The 23,932-nt window shown below is 44.5% G+C and overlaps 1 protein-coding gene across 2 annotated transcripts in view; it reads left to right on the top strand.

The window, feature by feature from the left end:
* The window catches only part of LOC131201121 (major facilitator superfamily domain-containing protein 8-like), a 67,206-nt gene that overhangs the window by 19,275 nt on the left and 23,999 nt on the right, over window positions 1-23,932 (top strand). The window contains exons 2-4 of one of the 2 annotated variants that reach the window (XM_058188739.1): window positions 15,630-15,815; window positions 17,395-17,457; window positions 20,018-20,137. In XM_058188739.1, the coding sequence (XP_058044722.1) occupies window positions 15,630-15,815; window positions 17,395-17,457; window positions 20,018-20,137 (369 nt within the window). The remainder of the gene's footprint in view (window positions 1-15,629; window positions 15,816-17,394; window positions 17,458-20,017; window positions 20,138-23,932) is intronic. The other variant, XM_058188740.1, reaches the window with a different exon arrangement.

Below are 23,932 nucleotides of genomic sequence, written 5' to 3'. Positions count from 1 at the left end.
CTGTCTATCCAGGGGTGAGATTGAAAACTTCAACAACCAGTTCGCTGCCCGGTTGCTGGATGGGCCTGGCATACTCGGCCTCCTGCACCATGGTGGGGGGGGGCATTTAGCCCTCCTGAGGCTCCGGATGCTTTCCTGGAGGCGGAAAGGGGCCCATTTCTGGACTCCTGGTACTTCCGGTAGGCTCATTTTTCGCCCTTCCAGAGTGTCAGTGCAGTCCCTGCACTTACCTCGCATCCAAAACGGGCTGCGTGGAGACTCCAGGAAAGGGAGGGGAGGGGTGGGCGGGGTCAGCCAGTCCTTGTAGCTACTAGTTTGGCAAACCAGATTAAAATTAACAACCGGTTCGTCCGAACCGGTCTGATCCGACTGAATCCCATCCCTGTGGCTATCCCATCTTTTTTTTTTTTTAAGCTTACCAAGAAGTAGTTTGTGGTCTACTTTGTCAATTGCCTTACTGAACTCAAGTATACTGCGTTCACTGCATTTCACTGGTCCACTTTGTCAAAGAATGAAAATAAGATTTGTTTGCCAAATCAAATCAATCTATCATGGTGTGAACTCTCATGGCACCCTGCCTCATCAAGTGTAATGGGATGTGGAAATGGCCTTGAGGAATGAAGGGAAGAGATGGCGCCTAGGAAACGATCAGATAAGAGTGACAGGTGTCCTCAGTGACTCAACGGTGAGGAAGAATCTTAGGCAGGACAGTCCCTAATTGTTCAGTTGCTTGAAAATGGTGACGGGAGATTTATACCTTCAGATCTGCAAGATTAGGTTAATGTGGCCTTACAATAAAGTAGAATTAGCTCACCTAGTCGTGTTTCCTGCCTGGTTCAACTGGAAGGGCAGACATAAAACAAGAATTATGGGAGGACAATCAACCAGTGGAACAGAATTTGCCTTTGGAAGTTGTGGGAACTTCAGCACTTGAGAGACTTTCAAGAAAAGATTGGACTGCCATTTGTCAGAAATTGTGTAGGGCAGCGATGGCTAACCTTTTTGCCGTCATGTGCCAAAAGTTGGGGGAGCACCGGGGTGTGTGTCACGCATGTGTGTGCCCATAATTTAATGCGCCCAGCTCCCCCGTGCATGTGCACATGACTCCCACCCCCACATTCCCTCCGCTTTCGACACACTGAAGGGAACATATATACTAAAATACTAGAATTGTTTCCTGCAACATATATACTGATGTCTTTGGATACCTGCATTTCCTTTCTCATGAAGAACATACTTTGCTGTAAAAGTACATCCTTCCTGCATTAACCTGCATTAAGATCTAAAAACCTCCATAAAATGCCACTCTGTTTCCCACAAGAAATTGTCAGTATCTCAAACTAGCAGAAGCAATCTACACACCTTTGTAGTGCTAATAGGGGACCAAGTGGCTATTTAGAAAGACAAAAAGAAGGAAAAGATAACACTACAGAGGACTGCAAATTTAGAGTTAGTTTATATCACTGACCTTTACTATGGGATATACAAACCAGATTCCAGGATATGCAGATGCCAGTTGATGGTTTATGACATCCCTAAAGATACTTCAAAGACCTCCTTTTGGTATAAGAGGACATTGCTTTCTCTCATGAGCTTGGTAGCTCCTTCCTTGCATGTATGTACCATCTTATGTGTTTGGAACGACTATCCATTTGAACCTGATCAGGATTAAATGCTATTTTACTCAAGCCTCTGTTTAAGTCTCTTGATTGGCAGTTATGAGTTTAGACGTATTAATAAGTGAACCTTACAACACGATGGCATGGTGGGCCTGGAAGGCCTGTTTTTCGCCCTCCTCAGGCTCCAGAGCCTTTCTAGGAGCCTGGGGAGGGTGAAAATGGCCTTTCTCACCCTCCTGGAGGCCCTCCGGAGGCAGGAAAAAGCTGTTTCCCGACTTCTGGTGGTCCCAGAAGGCCCAAAAATCTGCTGGCTGGCACATGCATGCGCACTGCAGGTGAGCTAGGGCAACGCTCGCGTGCCCACAAATATGGCTCCATTTGCCACCTGTGGCACGCGTACCATAGGTTCGCCATCACGGGTGTAGGGTCTCCTGCTTCGGGGGGTTGGTTGGACTAGATGACCTACAAGGTCGCTTCCAACACTGTTAATCTATTATCTGTTATGTGTACCCAACCAGTTATTTATTTATTTATTTATTTATTTAATCATATTTATATACCGCCCTATCTCCCGAAGGACTCAGGGCGGTTAACAGGCACTTAAAAAACATATAAATTATTAAATATAAATTATTCATTAAACTATGTTTTCAGTAATGTAGATGAGCACACCTTCATTTGTTTATCCGTTTCCATAGCCATCCATCTCAGTCAATGTCTCTTAATTTAAAGTAAGTTTGTTAAATTTAAATTAAGTTTTCTGTCTAGCTTTCTGAGTCTTGGTCTTCAGGAGCCATTAGAGATGTTAAGCGTTACGATTTGGAGCATGGAGAGTCAGTTGCACATCTAACTAGGACTGTAATCGTAGGCATAGAATTAGGTAGACCTCCTTTTTAAATGTAGTAGATTTTGCTCTGAAAAAAGGTAGGATTTAATAAATTAAAGGGTCTTTCACTTATCAGCTGACCTTGAGGTTTTTTTCCAGCCAATTTCTTAATCTTTGGATGTGTAGGAAGTTAGCACCCACCCCTCTCCTAGAAGAATGAACTATTCTAGTGTTGGAAGAAATATCCATCTGGGTTCAGTTCCAAGTGGGGACAAAGACACTGGAAACATGGAGGCTGCTTGGAAAGATGGTTTAATGGTGGTCAGGATCACATGGCTTGAGTTCCTGAACAGAAAAAGGGGCTGAGATCCTGTGCGCTCCCTGGCTTTATGCTTTTTCTGAGCTTTGAACTTTCTGGGGCACAGGAAGAGTATCCTGATTGGTTGTCAAATTCCCAGGTGGTCTAGGGGTCTTAGCTAACGTTGTAGGTTGTCTCTCAAGCTTGCTTGAGCCTTGCCATGTGGTGAGTTTCTGTTGCTAGATGGGTCCTATTATGTTGCAGATGATGGTCCATTGACAAAGGTGGGGAGAATGAGTTTCTACCTCTGACCCATTGACAAAGGTGGGGGGAAATGAGTGAGCTTGGTTGAGGCTTTAATGGCCCATTGACAAAAGTGGGGGGTGGCAGGAAGTTGCATGGAGCTGCTTTGTCTTTAAAACATGTTTCTCCATTTCTCATCCAGGGAAATATATTCTGCCTTTTTAAATATTTTCTAAAATATTTCATTCTTCTAGGAGGGGGGTGGGTGCTAAATTCCTACACTAGGAAATATTAAAAAGGCAGACTATTAAATTCCCCTGAAGAGAAATGGAGAAACATGTTTTTTTTAAGGCAGGAAGCAGACTTACTCTTAATAGCCCCCACCCTCCTTCTTGTCCTGCCTTCAAGCTATTCTCCAAAGCACCTGAGGGTAGAACAAGAAGCAATGGGTGGAAGCTAATCAAGGAGAGAAGCAACTTAGAACTAAGGAGAAATTTCCTGAGAGTTAGAACAATCAATAAGTGGAACAACTTGCCTCCAGAAGTTGTGGATGCTCCAACACTGGAAATTTTAAAGAAAATGTTGGATAGCCATTTGTCTGAAATGGTGTAGGGTTTCCTGCCTGGGCAGGGGGTTGGACTAGAAGACCTCCAAGGTCCCTTCCAACTCTGTTATTATGTTAATAGCCCACAGCAGATGTCCTCACTTAAGAGATAAAGAGATAGCTAGTTCTATTCATGAGCAAATGCCCTCACCCAAAATCCAACAGATAGGATTAACCCTCTAGCAACAGAACTCACCACATGGCACCTGGGGAAACTGCATCACCCAGCAAGGCTCAACCAAGCCTGGGACTCAAAAGACAACCTACAAAATTACCCCTGCATGGCCCCATGGGAGTCAGAAAACTAATCAGAATACAAGCTCAAATTCAAAAGCCCAACAGAGGGTATAAATCTCTCTCTCTTTCTCTCTCTCTGTCTCCCTCCCTCCACCCCCTCTCTCTCTCAGCTGTAGGAATTTAGCACCCACCCCCCTCCTAGAAGAGTGAAATATTTTAGAAAATATTTAAAATGCAAAATATATTTCCCTGGATGAGAAATGGAGAAACATGTTTTAAAGTCAAAGCAACTCCCCACACCTTTGTCAATGGGCCATTAAGGCCTGAGCCAGTCCATTGTCTACATGACAAAGATAGGATTAGCCCCTACCCATCTAGCAACAGAATCTTACCACATGGCAAGGCTCAAGCAAGCTTGAGAGACAACCTACAACATTAGCTAAGACCCCTAGACCACCTGGGAGTTTGACAACCAATCAGGATACTCTTCCTGTGCCCCAGAAAGTTCAAAGCTCAGAAAAAGCATAAAACCAGGGAGCACACAGGATCTCAGCCCTTTTCTGTTCAGGATCTCAAGCCATGTGATCCTGACCACCATTAAACCATCTCTCTCTCTCTCTCTCTCTCTCTGTCTTTGTCCCCACTTGGAACTGAACCCAGATGGATATTTCTTCCAACACAGCCATGCACTTTTTTGCCCAGGACCTCAAAACCATGTGGTCCTGTCCACCATTAAACCATCTTTCCAAGCAGTCTCCATGTTTCCAGTGTCTTTCTCCCTATTTGGAACTGAACCCAGATGGACATTTCTTCCAATTGATGCTTATTTGAAGGATGTTAATTCGGAGCACATCCCACCATAGTTTGTGGTTAAAAAAAAAATCACCCTGAATTTGATCCTGGCATAATAAATCTTACTGGAATAAAAACTGGGTTAAAGTGTAGCTTGAGTCAGTCTGGCTTAATGGCCAGAGGGCCGTGTTGAACACGAGAAGGTGAGACATTTGGGGTTTGTCATCATCTAGGATCCAGCTTGCCAGGAAAAACTTAAGCACACCATAATGGAAGGAAGGTGAGAGACACATGTGAGACATTAATAAGTCACTTAGGCTAATTAGCTCAGAGAGAAGTGAACGGAAGTGGGAAAGGAGGGAGAGGATCTGGGTTTCTTAAATTGTAAATCAGGGGCTTTGCTGGCTGGGGTTTTCTGGGAGTTGAAGTCCGCCAGGCTTAAAGTTGCCAAGGTTGGAGACCCCTGTTGTAAATGGAGCAGAGAGAGTAGATAGTGTTGGAAGAAATATCCATCTGGGTTCAGTTCCAAGTGGGGACAAAGACACTGGAAACATGGAGGCTGCTTGGAAAGATGGTTTAATGGTGGCCAGGATCACATGGCTTGAGATCCTGAACAGAAAAGGGCTGAGATCCTGTGTGCTCCCTGGCTTTATGCTTTTTCTGAGCTTTGAACTTTCTGGGGCACAGGAAGAGTATCCTGATTGGTTGTCAGACTCCCAGGGGGTGGGGGTCTTAGCTAATGTTGTAGGTTGTCTCTCAAGCTTGCTTGAGCCTTGCCATGTGGTAAGATTCTGTTGCTAGATGGGTAGGGGCTAATCCTATCTTTGTCATGTAGACAATGGACTGGCTCAAGTCTTAATGGCCCATTGACAAAGGTGGGGAGAATGAGTGAGCTTAGCTGAGGCTTTTAATGGCCCATTGACAAAGGTGGGGGGGAGTCAGGAAGCTGCTGTCTTTAAAACATGTTTCTCCATTTCTCATCCAGGGAAATATATTTTGCCTTTTTAAATATTTTCTAAAATATTTCATTCTTGTAGGAGGGGGGTGGGTGCTAAATTCCTACAATAGAAAATAGGTTTTGTCTTTCTCTCTCTCCGTTATTATTTGAAAATGTGATGACACCTGATCTTCAGTCAGAAATCAAGAACTGCTTTGTATATCCAATGTCTGATAAATCATTGACTATTGGAAAGGAGCAAGGTTTTTTTTTTTTTTAAAATTATGTATAGCCACAAGATCCAAATAGAAAGTTGCAAATACAATCTAAACTTTGGCATTTTATTTAACAAGTAATGTAATGTAATAAATATTACAGAAAACGCTTTAAACTCCAAATTATTTGTGTCAGGGGTCTCCAACCTTGGCAACTTGAAGACTTGTGGACTTCAACTCCCAGAATCCCTCAGCCAGCAAAACTGGCTGAGAAATTCTGAGAGTTGAAGTCCACAAGTCTTAAAGTTGCCAAGGTTGGAGACCCCTGATTTGTGTTACTAAGGGCCTTGTTTTTGTAGCCGTAGTTAAAAATCTTGGCAGTTGCCTCTAAATTTAGAATTTTCATCTGCTGGTAAAAGGTTAACCTGTTTGGAAGTATCTCTTCCTGGTCTAGATTTTAGAATAGGGCAAATAACATCCTGCCAAAGACTCACAAAACATTAAAGAAATGCCGAAGAATTAACAAAACAACAAAGAGAGAAGCAACCTAAAGGGCTGTGGTAGCTCAGGCTGGTAAGAAGCCTGTTATTAGAACACAGCTGCCTGCAATTACTGCAGGTTCAAGCCCAGCCCAAGGTTGACTCAGCCTTCCATCTTTTATAAGGTAGGTAAAATGAGGACCCAGATTGTTGGGGGGGCAATAAGTTGACTTTGTAAAATATACAAATAGAATGAGACTATTGCCTTATACACTGTAAGCCGCCCTGAGTCTTCGGAGAAGGGCGGGATATAAATGTAAATAAAAAAAACACCAAAAAAAACCCTAGAGCTAAGGAGAGGATGAGATCAATTAATCATTGACAGTGAGAACAATCAATCATTGTGGGAATAATTAATCAATTGTGAGCTGAGCCCAGAAGCAATAAGTATACCTCATGGAACAGAAAGAGGTTGTCCTTGACTTACAACAGTTCAGTTAGTGACCGTTCAAAGTTACAATGGCTTCAAAAACAGTGACTTACGATTCTTTTTTCAGAGTTATGACCGGGGACAAAGACACTGGAAACACGGAGGCTGCTTGGAAAGATGGTTTAATGGTGGTCAGGATCACATGGCTTGAGATCCTGAACAGAAAAAGGGGCTGAGATCCTGTGTGCTCCCTGGTTTTATGATTTTTCTGAGCTTTGACCTTTCTGGGGCACAGGAAGAGTATCCTGATTGGTTGTCAGACTCCCAGGGGGTGGGGGTCTTAGCTAGCCTTGCTGGCTGTCTCTCAAGCTTGCTTGAGCCTGCTAATGCAGTCTGTTATTGACAGCAGCTGCTTGCAATTACTGCAGGTCCAAGTCCCACCAGGCCCAAGGTTGACTCAGCCTTCCATCCTTTATAAGGTAGGTAAAATGAGGACCCAGATTGTTGGGGGCAATAAGTTGACTTTGTATATAAATATACAAATAGAATGAAGTCTATTGTCTAAAATATGTTTCTCCATTTCTCATCCAGGAAGGTATAATATTCTGCTTTTAAATATTTCCTAGAATATTTGTGACCTTCTGACAAGCAAAGACAGTGGGAAAGCCAGATCCACCTAACAATTGTATTACTACCTTAATAATTGCAGTGACTCACTTAACAACTGGGACAAGAACTGGGTCATAAAATAAGGCAAACCTCACTTAGCTGTCTTGGGCCTCGAAACTGTGGCTAAATAGCATGGCATTATGACTACCTATATCTCCATAAAGCAGATTTGTAAAAAATCATAAAAGTTGGCAGTATTCCTTTTTTTTTGTTAGATTGCAAAATATCTCAAGGATGTTTAACTTATAGGAACTTATAGGGCCGCGGTGTGGCTCAGGCTGTAAGAAGCCTGTTATTAAAACACAGCTGCCTGCAATTACTGCAGGTTCTAGTCCCACCAGGTCCAAGGTTGACTCAGCCTTCCATCCTTTATAAGGTAGGTAAAATGAGGACCCAGATTGTTGGGGGGGCAATAAGTTGACTTTGTAAATATACAAATAGAATGAGACTATTGCCTTACACACTGTAAGCCGCCCTGAGTCTTCGGAGAAGGGCGGGATATAAATGAAAAAAAAATATATTAGGATTTTAATGTAGGATATGAGGATTGAGTTTATCCTAAATGACTTAAAATATCCATAAAACCACTTGCATTCTTCCCTTTGGAGAAAAGTAGAAGAGGAATGTATAGGGGACGCAGTGGCTCAGTGGCTAAGACACTGAGGTTGTTGATCAAAAGGTCGCCAGTTCAGCGGTTTGAATCCCCAGTGTTGCGTAATGGGGTGAGCTCCCGTTACTTGACCCAGCTTCTGCCAATCTTATCAGTTTGAAAGCAGGTAAAAAATGCAAGTAGAAAAACAGGGACCACCTTTGGTGGGAAAGTAACAGCATTCCGTGCGCCTTTAGCATTTATTCATAGCAGCCACATGACCACGGAGACGTCTTCGGACAGCGCCGGCTCTTCGGCTTTGAAACGGAGATGAGCGCCGCCCCCTAGAGTCAGGAATGACTAGCACATCCCTTATTTAAAGCCCCAAATTTCTCCCATCTTTGCCTGCAAAGAGAGGATAGGATTTCTTCATTCCAGAGAGAAGCCTTAGCTATTCATGAACCTTGGATCTTGTTCCAAAGAAAGGAAGGAAGGAACGAAGGAAAGAAAAAGAAAGAAAGAAAGAAAGAAAATTGCTTTTTGGGTCAGGATACTTGAAGAAGGATGCGTGGGATCCTGCTTTATGAATTCTGCCTTTTTAATCCATTATCTGGGTTAGCAGGGTGTGTCTAATTGTGACAAGATAATGACCGAGTAGACTCAGTCTTCTTATGCAGCCTCACGTTGTCTATTTAAGATTTAGTGTGTTGTGCTGCAAACCCAAAGAATGGGTTAACCTCATAGATCCATTGTTTAAAGACAATGCACCTTTCTTGAAACTAGGGCTGACATGATAGCAGTCTCCCAATATCTCAGGGGCTGCCCCAAAGAAGAGGGAGTCAAGCTATTCTCCAAAGCACCTGAGGACATGACAAGAAGCGATGGGTGGAAACTAATCAAGGAGAGAAGCAATCTAGAAAGAAGGAGAAATTTTCTGACAGTGAGAACAATTGAACTGTTGCTTCCAGAAGTTGTGGGTGTTCCATCATTGGAAGGTTTTAAGAAGCGATTGGACAACCATTTGTTTGGCATGCTCTAAGGCAGCGGTTCTCAACCTATGGGTCGGGACCCCGTTGGGGGTCGAATGACGATTTGCCAGGGGTCGCCTAAAACCATCGGAAATATGGGAAGTATACTTGCAAGTCGAAGAATCGCGCTCCAATGGTTGACTCCACAAGCCAGCTGCAGGCTTTTCAAATTGCTAGCTGAATTCGGCTTCAGGCGCAATGAATTAAAAAAGAGAGAAATCTTTGCTCTGATGTCTCCCTCTCAAGCCAGCTGCAATCACTCCCAATCAATAGCCTAATCTGGCTTCAAGTGAGATAAACTTAATAGGGGAGGAGTCTCTGCTTTAATGCCTCCGTCCTCAAGGCAATCGCAAGCAGTTCAGATCGCCAGCCAATATGTCTTCAGGCATTATAAATTCAAAACGAAAATAATTTTATGATTGGGGTCGCCACATCGTGGGGAATTATATTAAAGGGGTCGCAGCACTATAAAGGTTGAGAACCACCGCTCTAAGGTCTCCTGCTTGAGCAGGGGTGTCGTGTCCCACTCCTCCGTTGACGGCTGGGTCAGGGAAATCCGAATCAGGTGTGCCTCTGCAGCTCTGCCAAAGTCCTAGCAAAGTCCTCAGGGCAGGCAGGAGACCAGAAAGTGACTTCAGCAAGATATGTTTAGACTTTGCCTGACTCAGAGAATGCCAGAAAGCAGGTCCTTTATATAGGCCATGGGGTGTGGCTCCATGACTCAGCACTTATCCAGGCCTGCCCCTCCCTTCCTTCTGTTGCCTCCGTCTATCAAGTCTTCTGACGCGAGGGTCACACCAGTCTGCAGCTGTTGGCAATTGACCTCCTTCAGGTTCTCATGCTGTGGAGGAGGGGGAGGGGTCTAGTTGCTCCGTTTGCCTGGGCATGGAGCCAGAGCTGGGGGCTGGAGATAGTTCCTCCTCTTCAGCCTGTCTGGGCATGGAGTCAGGGCTGGGGCCGGGAGGCATACTAGGATATTCCTCCGTGTTCGGAAGCAGATGAGAAGGCCCCGGCTGTGGTGAGATCGGACGAGACACAACAAGGGGGTTAGACTAGAAGACCTCTGGGGAACGCTGTGCTCCTTTTTTGGGTTGGGAACGAGGGAAGACGAGAGGTAGAACAGAACCTTAGCTTCAAAATTCCAGGGGAGGAGACAACTGTCTTGCACACGGTACTGGATATAGAACTACAAATATTATTCAGTTGCATAACATTCCCAGAGACTCTTCCCATCCTGCTTACAATCTTTTTGGGCTGTTGCCTTCTGGCAGAAGATACTTAACAGTTAAAACTCGGACCCCACGCCTTCTCTGAATAGTTTTTTATCCCAGAGCTATCGTTGCACTCAACAATGAACTAAAGGGCCACCGTCAGTGAGCTGTTGGACCGCATTACTTGGTCTGTTGTGTGGATGTTTGGGTGGTTTAGAGGCGGGGAATTTTTGGTGGGTGGTGGGTGTGTTTGGGGATTTTTATGTGTGTTGGGCCCGGTCTTCGGGTGTTAAGTGAATTTGGTTTTACGGGTATACTGTGTATATACGTACAATGACAATAAAGTTATAAAGTTTATTTTTATTTATTTATTTATTTTATTTATTTATTTTGTCACAACAGTATATATAAGCATAAGCATGAAAGTAACTTTATAATATATAAGCATATATATATATATATAAGCATAGGTAAAGGTAAAGGTTCCCCTCGCACATGCATGCTAGTCGTTGCCGACTCTAGGGGGCGGTGCTCATCTCCGTTTCAAAGCCGAAGAGCCAGCGCTGTCTGAAGATGTCTCCGTGGTCATGTGGCCGGCATGACTCAATGCCAAAGGCGCACGGAACGCTGTTACCTTCCCACCAAAGGTGGCCCCTATTTTTTCTACTTGCATTTTTACGTGCTTTCGAAACTGCTAGGTTGGCAGAAGCTGGGACAAGTAACAGGAGCTCACCCCGTTATACAGCAGCACTAGGGATTCGAACCGCCGAGCTGCCGACCTTTCGATCTACAAACTCAACGTCCTAGCCCCTGAGCCACCGTGTCCCTTATATATAAGCATAAGCATGCAATAACTATATTAATTGGATATAATGAAAGAAAACAATAGGACAGGAACGGTAGGCACGTTTGTGCTCTTATGCACGCCCCTTACAGACCTCTTAGGAATGGGATGAGGTCAATAGTAGATAGTCTTTGGTTAAAGCTTTGGGGATTTTGAGTAGAGACCACAGAGTCGGGTAGTGTGTTCCAGGCATTAACAACTCTATTACAGAAGTCATATTTTCTGCAATCAAGTTTGAAGCGGTTAACATTAAGTTTAAATCTATTGTTTGCTCTTGTATTGTTGTGATTGAAGCTGAAGTAGTCTTCGACAGGAAGGACATTGCAATAGATGATTCTGTGAGTTAAACACAGGTCCTGTCGAAGGCAGCGGAGTTCTAAGTTTTCTAAACCCAAGATTTAAAAAAAGCTGGTCGAACGCAATATGTTGCATTGTGTGCTGTGGTGTTCGCCAGCCAAGAAAACAGGGTTGCGTTTCTTTGTTTCTTAGGAGATTGTTGGGTGACAGTGGGCCAGTCATACAGGTAGTCCTCGACTTATGACCACAATTGAGCCCCAAATTTCCATCGCAAAGCAAGATAGTTGAGTGAGTTTTTTGCCCCATTTTACCACCTTCTTTGCCACAACTGTTAAGTGAATCGCTGCACCTGTTAAGTTAATAGCCCGGATGTTAAGCGAATCGGGCTTCCCCCTTGATTTTGCTCGTCCGAAGGTCGCAGAAGGGGATCACATGACCCCGGAAGACCGCAACTGTCATAAATACATGCCTCTTTATTTGGATCACGTGATCATGGGGATGGTGCAACAGTCGTAAGTGTGAAAAACAATCAGTAACTAAGTGAATGGTTGCAAGTCGAGGGCTACCTATAGCTCAGTCCAGGGGTCTGCAACCTTAAACACTCAAAGAGCCATTTGGACCAGGTTCCTACTGAAAAGAAAACACCAGGAGCCACAAAACACACAGGATCTCTCAGTTGGACTACTGTAATGCTCTCTACATGGGGCTCCCCTTGAAGAGAACCCGGAGGCTCCAGTTGGTTCAGAATGCAGCTGCGCGGGTGATAGTGGGAGCCACATGTTGCTCCCATGTAACACCTCTCCTGCGCAGTCTGCACTGGCTACTTGTGGTCTTTCGGGTGCACTTCAAGGTGTTGGTGACTACCTTTAAAGCGCTCCATGGCTTAGGGCCAGGGTACTTACGGGATCGCCTGCTGTTACCGAATGCCTCCCACCGACCCGTACGCTCACACAGAGAGGGACTCCTTAGGGTGCCGTCCGCCAAGCAATGTCGGCTGGCGGCCCCCAGGGGGAGGGCCTTCTCTGTGGGGGCTCCCACCCTTTGGAACGAACTTCCCTCCTGGACTTCGGCAACTGCCGGACCTTCGGACTTTCCGCCGAGAGCTGAAGACCTATTTGTTTGTTCGCGCAGGACTGGCATAGGATTTTAATAGGATTTTAATTAGTTTTAATGTTTGAACATTTTAAAATTTGGGGTTTTATTCTAAATGTTTTAATTCGGCCATTTGTATAATAAGTTTTTTTAATTATGGTTTTATGTGTATATTGCTGTTGTTTTTTATTATGGCTGTAAACCTCCCTGAGTCCTTCGGGAGAAGGGCGGTATAAAAATTTAATAAATAATAATAATAATAATAATAATAATAACAAAACCCTTCCCGTGCCTGACTATTTCTTGAGCAGCCACAAAACTAGCATATGTAGTTGAAATAAATGTTCTGTTTTCTTCTGAAACTTTTCTTTTCTTGGATTTATCCGTGGTTGGCCTACCGGGGGTTGAAAATTGAAATTTATTGAAAAGCTCAATAAATCACGTGCCGGCAGGTGTTGCCCATTGGTGGTTGTGATGCATATTTTGAGTGACGGAGCCGCATCAGAGGGGTGAAAGAGCCACATGCGGCTCCAGAGCCGCAGGTTGCTGACCTCTGGCTCAGTCCAACCTAATCTACAGGGTGGCCTTCGTGGGGAGCGCATCTTGTACTGCATTTAAATATAAGCACATACCAAAATAAAAATAGTCCCCAGGCAGATATATGTATAAAATCCTCGGTTTTGTTTCCCTTCCCTTAGTTGTGGTTTCACATTACAGGCAATAGAAATGAGGGTGGGTTTTTTTTTCTTAATGGGAAAACAAGCAAGATAAGAGCCCGCTTAGGACATTGGTGTTACGCTGTAATGTGGGTTTGTTGTTTTTGGTTTGGGGTTAGCCTTTTGTATAATCCCAGCCAACAAAGGTTCAAAGGAGTCACCCGGCTTGGTTCAGAGCTTATATGAAACGTGGCTAACCGCAGCGGCTGCGTCGCTGGGATCAAAGGTTTTGCAATCCGAAACTTGAATTTAGCAGAGTTGAACTTGCCATCCAGCCAGAAAAGGAAAACCAGGGATTTCAAAATGAGAAAGGAAATGGCTGGGGCATAAGACAAGAAACTTAGGTTTGGTGGGAATCTGCTTCATTTTTTTTTTTGTTTACATTTATATCCCGCCCTTCTCCGAAGACTCAGGGCGGCTTACAATGTATAGGGCAATAGTCTCATTCTATTTGTATATTTTTACAAAGTCAACTTATTGCCCCCCCAACAATCTGGGTCCTCATTTTACCTACCTTATAAAGGGTGGAAGGCTGAGTCAACCTCGGGCCGGGCTCGAACCTGCAGTAATTGCAGGCTCTGTGTTCTAATAACAGGCTTCTCTGTAGCCTGAGCTATCCCGGCCCCTAGATTCAAGATGATGCAGGTAATCCTCGATTTACAACCATTTGTTTCGTGACCAGTAGTGAAATCTAATTTTTTTGATTACTGGTTCTGTGGGCGTGGCTTAGTGGGCGTGGTGTGGCTTGGTGGGTGTGGCAGGGAAAGATACTGCAAAATCTCCATTCCCACCCCACTCCTGGGGGAAGGATATTGCAAAATCTCCATTCCCACCCCGCTCTGGTATTTGCCGGTTCTCCAAACTACTCAAAATTTCCACTACCGGTTCTCCGAACTGCTCAAAATTTCTGCTACTGGTTCTCCAGAACCTATCACAACCTGCTGGATTGCATCCCTGCCTGTGACTGTTTTTTACACTTAATGACCTTTTGCAGCATCCCCATGGTCACGTGATCAAAATTCAGACTCTTGGCAACTGGCATGTACTTACGACAGTTGCGGTGTCCTGGGGCTCATTTGATCCCCTTTTGCGACCTTCTGACCATCAAAGTCAATGGGGTAGCCAGGCTCACTTACCAACGGTGTTACTAATTTAATAACTTTTTTTTTGTTTACATTTATATCCCGCCCTTCTCCGAAGACTCAGGGCGGCTTACAGTGTATAAGGCAATAGTCTCATTCTATTTGTATATTTTTTTTACAAAGTCAACTTATTGCCCCCCAACAATCTGGGTCCTCATTTTACCTCCCTTATAAAGGATGGAAGGCTGAGTCAACCTTGGGCCGGGCTTGAACCTGCAGTAATTGCAGGCTGCTGTGTTCTAATAGCAGGCTTCTTAACAGCCTGAGCTATCCCGATATGCAGCGATTCACTTAACAACTGTGGCAAGAAAGGTCGTAAAATGGGGCAAAACCTGCTTAACAACTGTTTCACTCTGCAATGGAAATTTTGGGCTGAACTGTGGCCTTAAGTTGAAGATCTTGTGTAATTTTGGCTATCGGAGGCAGGGGTGAAATGTAAAATTTGTTACTACCGGTTCTATGGGCGTGGCTTGGTGGGGGGGGTGTAATGTGACTGGGTGGATGTGGCCAACTCTTTTTTTTTTTTACTTTTTTTACTTTTTTTTACTTTTAAAAGCATTTTTTCTACCACCTCTTTGGCTGAAGAGGTTGTAAAAAAGGCTTTTAAAAGGTTCTGACGATCCCAGCTCAGCTGCGCGATCATCAGAGGCTTTTTTTTTTTACTTTTAAAAGCACTTTTTCGGCCAAAGAGGTTTTTAAAAAATGCTTTTAAAAGGTTCTGACGATCCCAGCTGAGTTGCCTGATCACCAGAACCCTTTAAAAGCATTTTTTAAAAGCATTTTTAGGCTGAAGAAAAATGCTTTTAAAAGGTTCTGATGATCCCAGCTGAGCTGCGCAATCATCAGAGCCTTTTTTTTACTCTTAAAAGCATTTTTTCTACCACCTCTTTGGCTGAAGAGGTTGTAAAAATGCTTTTAAAAGGTTTTGACGATCCCAGCTGAGTTGCCTGATCACCAGAACCCTTTAAAAGCATTTTTTAAAAAACTCTTCGGCCGAAAAAATTGTTTTAAAAGATTCTGACGATCCCAGCTGAGCTGCGCAATCATCAGAGCCTTTTTTTTTTTTACTTTTAAAAGCATTTTTTAGGCTGAAGAAAAAATGCTTTTGAAAGTAAAAAAACCCCAAACCTCTGATGATCACGTGGCTCAGCTGGGCATGGGCGGGGGTGGGTGGGGGTGGGCAGGCATTTTTGCTACCGGTTCTCCAAACCACCCGCCACCATCGCTACCGGATCTCACGATCCATTCCGAACCAGGAACATTTCACTCCTGATCGGACGATGTCTTCTGATGCACGCTTCTTTAGAGAAGTTTTTTTTTAACTTTTGTGTCTCTTTTCTTCCTCCCTTCTCCTCACCCAGCGGTGATCCTGCCTACCATTTGGGCTTATCTGCAAAAGCTTAATGCTGAACCGTACTACTTGGGCCTGGCTCTCTCTGCCTTTAGCTTTGCTGGATTAATCACAGGCCCTTTCTTTGGATATTGGTCCGATCGTACCCATCGAACCAAGGGGACCATCATGTTTGCCAACTTGTTTCAGATAGCAGGTGAGTGGACCCTGCCGTGGGAGGCTGGCATAGGTTGCCCTCACAAGATAATTTGCCATCTTCTGTCCCTTCAAATCTCCAAGGTCCCTTTGTAAGAGCCTGCCTCAGTGGTGAAATGCAATTTTTTTTTTGCTACCGGTTCTGTGGGCGTGGCTTGGAGGGGGAGGGGTTGTGTGACTAAGTAGGCGTGTCCAACTTTTTTAAAAAAACTTTTAAAAGCATTTTTTACTACCTATTTGTCCGAACCGGTAATAAAAAAGTGCTTTAAAAAAGTTTAAAAAAAATAGGTTCGACGATCACAGCTATGCTGTGCGATCGTCGGAACCTTTTTTTTTTTTTACTTTTTTAAAGTATTTTTTTTACTACCAGTTCAGGTGAATGGGTAATTGTTTTGTTTGTTTGTTTTGTTTTTTTACATTTATATCCCGCCCTTCTCCGAAGACTCAGGGCGGCTTACACTGTATAAGGCAATAGTCTCATTCTATTTGTATATTTACAAAGTCAACTTATTGCCCCCCCAACAATCTGGGTCCTCATTTTACCTACCTTATAAAGGATGGAAGGCTGAGTCAACCTTGGGCTGTGGGCTTGAACCTGCAGTAATTGTAGGCTACTGTGTTCTAATAACAGGCTCCTTACAACCTGAGCTATTCCGGCCCTAATTAAAAAAATGCTTTGAAAAAGTAAAAAAAAAAAAAAGGTTCCGACGATTGCGTGGCCCAGCTGTGATCGTCGGAACCTTTATTTTTTTACTTTTTTAAAGCATTTTTTTTTTTTACTACCGGTTCACTGAACCGGTCATTTTTATCACTACCAGTTCGTCAGAACCGGAGCAAACCGGTAGCATTTCACCCCCTGGTCTGCCTCTCCTCTCCGTTCAAGAAAGTAGAACTCTTGAAACATGGGATCGCCCAGCGATGGAGACGGAGAAGGAGAAGGTGGCGGCGTTTCTGTGTGCTCCCGTTTCTGTGTGGCACTCTCCCCTCGATGCTCGCGGCCTCCGCTGCCCCTTCTCCCTCTCCGTCTCCGCTGCTGGGCGATCCCATGCGAAGAAGGGGGCTAGCAGAGGGGAGAGTGTGAGGTTGCTGCTTCTGGAATGAGGGGACCCGGGAAGCGTCTGGGTCCAGCTTATCCAGTTTCTCTTCCTCTCGCAGCCAGCTTTCCCAGTCTAGCTTGACACAGTCTCCCTCCCTCTCTCCACTCTCTCTGTACTACCCATACAAGTGACCTAGAGTTGGTCACGTCCACTTAAGTCACATGACCCCACCCATCCAGCCACGCCCACCCTCCCAGTCCTTAGGGCAGAGAATCGATTGTTAAAAAATGTGGAGCCTGCACATCTGGACACATCTATCCATAATCCACTTGTTCCCCTGATCATAGTGCGAGAGCTGTTTTGCTGTGCACAAAACCCCAACCAGCATCATTCTGTCCATAAATGATTTAGCATTGGGCGCCGTCAACTTTGGTGGGCATCGTGGGCTGCCTCCCTGCAGGTTGAGTTCTCATCCTGCGACGTATGGCTGAGCTCCCCACCATGCTACTTCTAGTCTTTCTTACCGTTGTCCTTTTTTTTCAGGAAACTTCATGTACTTTGTTGGTGGCTCCAAATGGATGCTTCTCAGCAGCCGACTAGTAGCAGGTAAGGACTGGGGACTATTATCCTTTCCGAGTCTAACTCAACTGTAACCTAGCTCAACTAATTGAGCTTTGAGGTACAAATAAGATAATTTTCTTCACTTTTTCCTTAATTTGTGGGCTTTAAATTTCTGCAAGTCCATCAGCCCTTTTGTTTCTCATCTTTCCTCCTCTGTCCACACAACTTACTAAATCTCTTAGGTAAAAGGCCTAGCAAAAAAAAAATATTAGTGTGCTGTTATAACCTTGTTTTGCAACTTCGCCTGTTGGGTCAAGCTAGCTTATTTTCGTTAGTCTTTACTTCCGGGTGTACTGTGCAAATTAAAAATAAAAATAAAATGCCCGAGTGTCAAGTTAAGAGTATTGCACAAGTTCAGGACTTTAATTGTATTTTGGATTTCTAGTTTTTAGCTGGTTTTGTTACATTTGAAATGTATTACATTTGGTCTTGTTACCCTTGTTCTAAATTTAACAAACAGAACTGCATCAGAAGAAAATATCTTGCCCAGCCAACCAGATATTAACTGGACAAATCTTGAAGGTGTCAGATTTCTTCTTGTGCCATGTCCGTCATCGGATGTTGGCGATCATATTGGCGATCCTATTTTTATCAACAGCAGCACGAAAAAATGCTGCTGAGTTTTGTCCAAAGTGGCCCCTTAGATTTTGAAGCCATGATGTTCTGGATCTCGTTTGCCTTCAATCTTTCCTTGGGGGATTAAGTGAAGGATGCCGTATTTTTCCGGGTGTCACGCCACACGTCCAAAATATTCTAACTTTCTTTTTTTTAATGGTTTGGATGATTTCCCTTGGCTTTCCCAGGCGGCTTATCATCTCCTCATTTCTGATTTTGTCAGCCCTGCTTATACGTAATGGCGGTCTCTAAATCCACATTCCAAATGCTTGTAGTCCCGGGGTCTGCAAACTTGGCTCTTTTAAGACTTGTGGACTTCAACTCCCAGAGCTGGCTGAGGAACTCTGGGAATTGAAGTCCACAAGTCTTAAAAGAGCCAAGACCACTGTTCTAGTCCAATGATGGCTAACCTTTTCCGGACTGATTGCCCAAAGCATGTGTGTGAGTGTGAGAATGTGCGTGCACCTGAATCTCCAAAATGCAACGCACATGTGGCCCTGTGCATGCACCCCGCCCCCTGCACATGCGGCCCTCGCACATGTGCACGCCACCCCCCCACACATGTGCCCCGTGCATGTGTGGCAGAGACCCAAAGACCACCTGGCTGGTGGGAGACACACATGCATGCGTAGCTGAGCTGGGGCGACGGCTCGTGTGCCCACAGAGAGGGTCCTGCGTACCACCTCTGGCATGTGTGCCTTAGGTTCACCATCACGGTTCTAGTGTCGAACCCAGCTCCGGCTCGACACATGACTCTACAGGGATCCAGATCATGGGAGCAGCCTCTAATCAAAGATCCAAGGACTTGTTTGAGGGCTGCAGGGATCTGCGTTTGGCAAGCATGAGAAAAGAATCAGCACACTGGTGGCCGGCATAGAGGGAGATGAGGGCTGGGCGTTAGGAAGAGCTGCTTGAGTTCCTGAATTTAGCAGATGACGTGGCAGCTGAGGCTGTCAGACGAGGAGGGAGAGAGCGGCCAGGCGTCCAATCAACAGAGCAGTCCAGCCATGGGGTGGGGCATGACTAGCGCGGGATGTTTGAAAAGGGGCTGAGAGGCAGAAGCTCTCAGTGCTGACTTTATACAGAGAGACCCCGACTATTACTGAGACCCGGTTTGTAGTAGACCCAATAAACAAACTCACTATTGGAAAGAAAACCAAGTTGGCTTGTTTCTTCTCACAGCGTCTGACACAACTGTGGCTGAGCTAGCCGAGATCTAGTCTCTTCCAGTGGCTTTCTGTCAGAGACCAACTCTCCATTCCATAGAGCAGAATAGAAAAGATGTAGCCTCTGAGAAGGTGTCAGACTGGGAGGGCTAAATTGGATAACGTGTGTTGTATCTGCGCCCCCCGAGCCGGCCCTCCTGCCAGAAAGTGACTTGGAAAGTGAGGGGGAAGGGCCGTCAGGACTTACCTCGGGAGCACCGGCTTCCCTGGCTCAGCTCCAGGAGCCAGAAGCAGGCCAGGTGGAAGAGATAACGAGGCCTCTGTCCGCTGACTCTTACCCCCCCAGGCCACGCCTTCAGACCCAGCTGATGGCAATCAGACCTGGCTGGACCCTAGGTTTCGTAGGCAGGAGAGGAGGGAACAACAGAAGCAGGGGTGGGGCAGGCCTAGGAAGTGCTGAGTCATGGAGCCATACCCCACAGGATATAAAGGCAGCCAGAGCTGCTGTGTCTCTTCGTAGCTGGCAAATCCACTGATTAAGAGCTGAAGTTTGTTTCTGAGTGACTCACCAGCATCGTGGAAGATAACGGAGGCTCTTGGCAAGACACTGGCTATTCTGCTGCCAGAGCTGATAGTACCAGCTAATTAAGCCATCACTCGGACAGAGGCGAAGGAGGACAGAACAATGTGCTTTGAATGGGTGGATGAGCGAAGATTTACCGTTCTTCCCTTTTCCAACGGACTTTTCTGCCTCTCCGCTACAGGTGTGGGAACTGGAGCAGGTGCCTCCATCTTTGGCTACCTCACCCGTTCTACCACTTCGCAGGACAGGTCCAAGGTCTTTGCGGCCGTCATGGCATGCCGCCAGGTTGGGCTGATTATTGGTAAGGATTCTGCTTTTGACAGCCCCCCCCCCCCCAAGAATTGATAGTCTGTGTCAACGCAGGAAATTTGCATTGCAGTTACAGGTAGACTTGCCACCTTTCAATTCCTGACCATTCAGAGTTACGACGGCACTGGAGAAAGTGACTTAGGCATTTTTCACACTTATGACCATGGCAGTGATGGTCATCAGTAATCAAAATTCAGCCATTTGGCAACTGACTCATATTTATGACGGTTGCAGGGTCATGTGATCGCCTTTTGTGACCTTCGGTCAAGCAAAGTCAATGGGAAAGCCACTTACCGTATTTTTTGGAGTATAAGAGGCACCTTTTTCCCCCAGAAAAGAGGGTGAAAATCTGGGCGTGTCTTATACTCCGAATGTAGCCCCACCCAGCTTCTCAAATGGAGGTTTCAGAGGCTGAAAAAAGCATCAGAAAAGAAGCCCCCAAACTGAGCTTCAGAAAAAAAGCCCCCAAATGGAGCTTCAGAAAAGAAGCCCCCAAACAGAGCTTCAGAGGCTTTTTTTCTGAAGTTCTGTTTTGGAGGCTTTCAGAGGCAGAAAAAAGTTTTTTTTCTGAAACTGAGTTTCAGAGGCAGAAATGAAAGCAAAAAAAAAAGAAAGGCACAGAGCTCACAACCAAGGAACCTGTTGCTAAAATTCCTCTCTGGGAACAGCTAATTGGGGGTATTCCGGGAGGCCAATCTACCTGCCAGTCAGCTTTTTTAAAATTTTCCTCCCCAAAAACTAAGGTGCGTCTTATACTCCGGTGCGTCTTATACTCTGAAAAATACGGTAATAGCCGTGGTGGCGCAGTGGTTAGAATGCAGTACTGCAGGCTACTTCTGCTGACTGCTGGCTGCCTATAATTTGGCTGTTTGAATCTCACCAGGCTCAAGGTTGACTCAGCCTTCCATCCTTCCAAGGTGGGTAAAATGAGGACCCAGATCGTTGGGGGAGATATGCTGAGTCTATAAACCGCTTAGAGTGGGCTGTAAAGCACTGTGAAGCGGTATATAAATCTAAGTGCTACTGCTAACAACCGTGTTACTAACTTATCAACTGCATCGATTCACTTGTGGCAAGAAAGGTCGTAAAATGGGGGCAAAAACCCACTTAACAAATGTTTCACTTAAGAGGGACCAACAGCAATTTTGGGCTCAATCGTTGTCGTAAGTCAAGGAATACCTGTATTTTGTCACTGGCCTTCTTTACCTCCTCTGAGAGGGTTTCTGGAAGGAAAAAATCAAAACAAATAAAATTATAGAAGATCGGTTATGTAAGGCCCTTTACCAGCACTGGATTTTATTCAGCCAAGGCAGTTTGTGGATGAAATTAAAATTGGCATCAAAAAAGCCAGTTTAAGAAGATAAAACTTCTCTAAAGTTGGAACTTCAGAACAGTTTTTAAGCAAGCATATGTACTGAGCAGCTGCTGTTTCAATGAAGACACAAATATTTTTCTTTGATTTTGAAGACAACAGCAGAACAGCAGAACTAGCAACTAGAACGAATTATTTATATGCTGTAAATTGCTTGGAAGTTCTAGAACAAGTTGAGGAACCTACAGTATAGCTGCCCAGATGTTGAATAAAACCATAGTGGTTGCACCCATCAGCCCTAATAACATTAGCATAGGAAATGACTGGACAGGGGAAACCTTTAATCTTTTACGTTAGGAGTACCACAAGTTGTCAGTGTTCCAAGTAATACACCCATAGCAAATTTAATAAGTATAAGTTTTTTAATTAATTTTTAGTAATATTGTATGTGTCTTGACTGTTATTTTATTTGGCTGTTAACCGCCCTGAGTCCTTCGGGAGAAGGGCGGTATACAAATTAAAATATTATTATTATTATTATTATTATTATTATTATTATTATTATTATTATTATTATTATTATTATTATTATTATTATTATTATTATTATTATTATTATACAGAACTCTGAGGCAGGTAGATTCCTCAAAGAACAGTTTTATTTGGAGATAACAGACTGGTGGAAAACGACTCTGAATGTTCCCGCGGTTTTCACCTAATTAAAAGTAAAACTTTTCCCCTTTTTCCAAATAATCAGTCACATGGTCCAATCAAGGTGCTGTCCGGTTGCCTGGTAACTTCACTCTTCCTTTCTCGGATCAGGTGTGGGAACTGGAGCAGGTGCCTCCATCTTTGGCTACCTCACCCGTTCTACCACTCGCAGGACAGGTCCAAGGTCTTTGCGGCCGTCATGGCATGCCGCCAGGTTGGGCTGATTATTGGTAAGGATTCTGCTTTTGACAGCCCTCCCCCAAGAATTGATAGTCTGTGTCAACGCAGGAAATTTGCATTGCAGTTACAGGTAGACTTGCCACCTTTCAATTCCTGACCATTCAGAGTTACGACGGCACTGGAGAAAGTGACTTAGGCATTTTTCACACTTATGACCATGGCAGTGATGGTCATCAGTAATCAAAATTCAGCCATTTGGCAACTGACTCATATTTATGACGGTTGCAGGGTCATGTGATCGCCTTTTGTGACCTTCGGTCAAGCAAAGTCAATGGGAAAGCCACTTACCGTATTTTTTGGAGTATAAGAGGCACCTTTTTCCCCCAGAAAAGAGGGTGAAAATCTGGGCGTGTCTTATACTCCGAATGTAGCCCCACCCAGCTTCTCAAATGGAGGTTTCAGAGGCTGAAAAAAGCATCAGAAAAGAAGCCCCCAAACTGAGCTTCAGAAAAAAAGCCCCCAAATGGAGCTTCAGAAAAGAAGCCCCCAAATAGAGCTTCAGAGGCTTTTTTTCTGAAGTTCTGTTTTGGAGGCTTTCAGAGGCAGAAAAAAGTTTTTTCTGAAACGGAGTTTCAGAGGCAGAAATGAAAGCAAAAAAAAAAGAAAGGCACAGAGCTCACAACCAAGGAACCTGTTGCTAAAATTCCTCTCTGGGAACAGCTAATTGGGGGTATTCCAGGAGGCCAATCTACCTGCCAATCAGCTTTTTTAAAATTTTCCTCCCCAAAAACTAAGGTGCGTCTTATACTCCGGTGCGTCTTATACTCTGAAAAATACGGTAAAAGCCGTGGTGGCGCAGTGGTTAGAATGCAGTACTGCAGGCTACTTCTGCTGACTGCTGGCTGCCTATAATTTGGCTATTTGAATCTCACCAGGCTCAAGGTTGACTCAGCCTTCCATCCTTCCAAGGTGGGTAAAATGAGGACCCAGATTGTTGGGGGAGATATGCTGAGTCTATAAACCGCTTAGAGTGGGCTATAAAGCACTGTGAAGCGGTATATAAATCTAAGTGCTACTGCTAACAACCGTGTTACTAACTTATCAACTGCATCGATTCACTTGTGGCAAGAAAGGTCGTAAAATGGGGGCAAAAACCCACTTAACAAATGTTTCACTTAAGAGGGACCAACAGCAATTTTGGGCTCGATCGTTGTCGTAAGTCAAGGAATACCTGTATTTTGTCACTGGCCTTCTTTACCTCCTCTGAGAGGGTTTCTGGAAGGAGAAAATCAAAACAAATAAAAATATAGAAGACTGGTTATGTAAGGCCCTTTACCAGCACTGGATTTTATTCAGCCAAGGCAGTTTGTGGATGAAATTAAAATTGGCATGAAAAAAGCCAGTTTGAGAAGATAAAACTTCTCTAAAGTTGGAACTTCAGAACAGTTTTTAAGCAAGCATATGTACTGAGCAGCTGCTGTTTCAATGAAGACACAAATATTTTTCTTTGATTTTGAAGACAACAGCAGAACAGCAGAACTAGCTGGAGGGCCAGGGATAGGGGTTGTTCCTCTGCCCTGGTCC

This window comes from Ahaetulla prasina, chromosome 6 (assembly GCF_028640845.1).
Source record: "Ahaetulla prasina isolate Xishuangbanna chromosome 6, ASM2864084v1, whole genome shotgun sequence".
Taxonomy (NCBI): domain Eukaryota; kingdom Metazoa; phylum Chordata; class Lepidosauria; order Squamata; family Colubridae; genus Ahaetulla; species Ahaetulla prasina.
The sequence above is the reverse complement of the archived record's forward strand: the minus strand, read 5'-3'. Positions and strand labels throughout refer to the sequence as shown.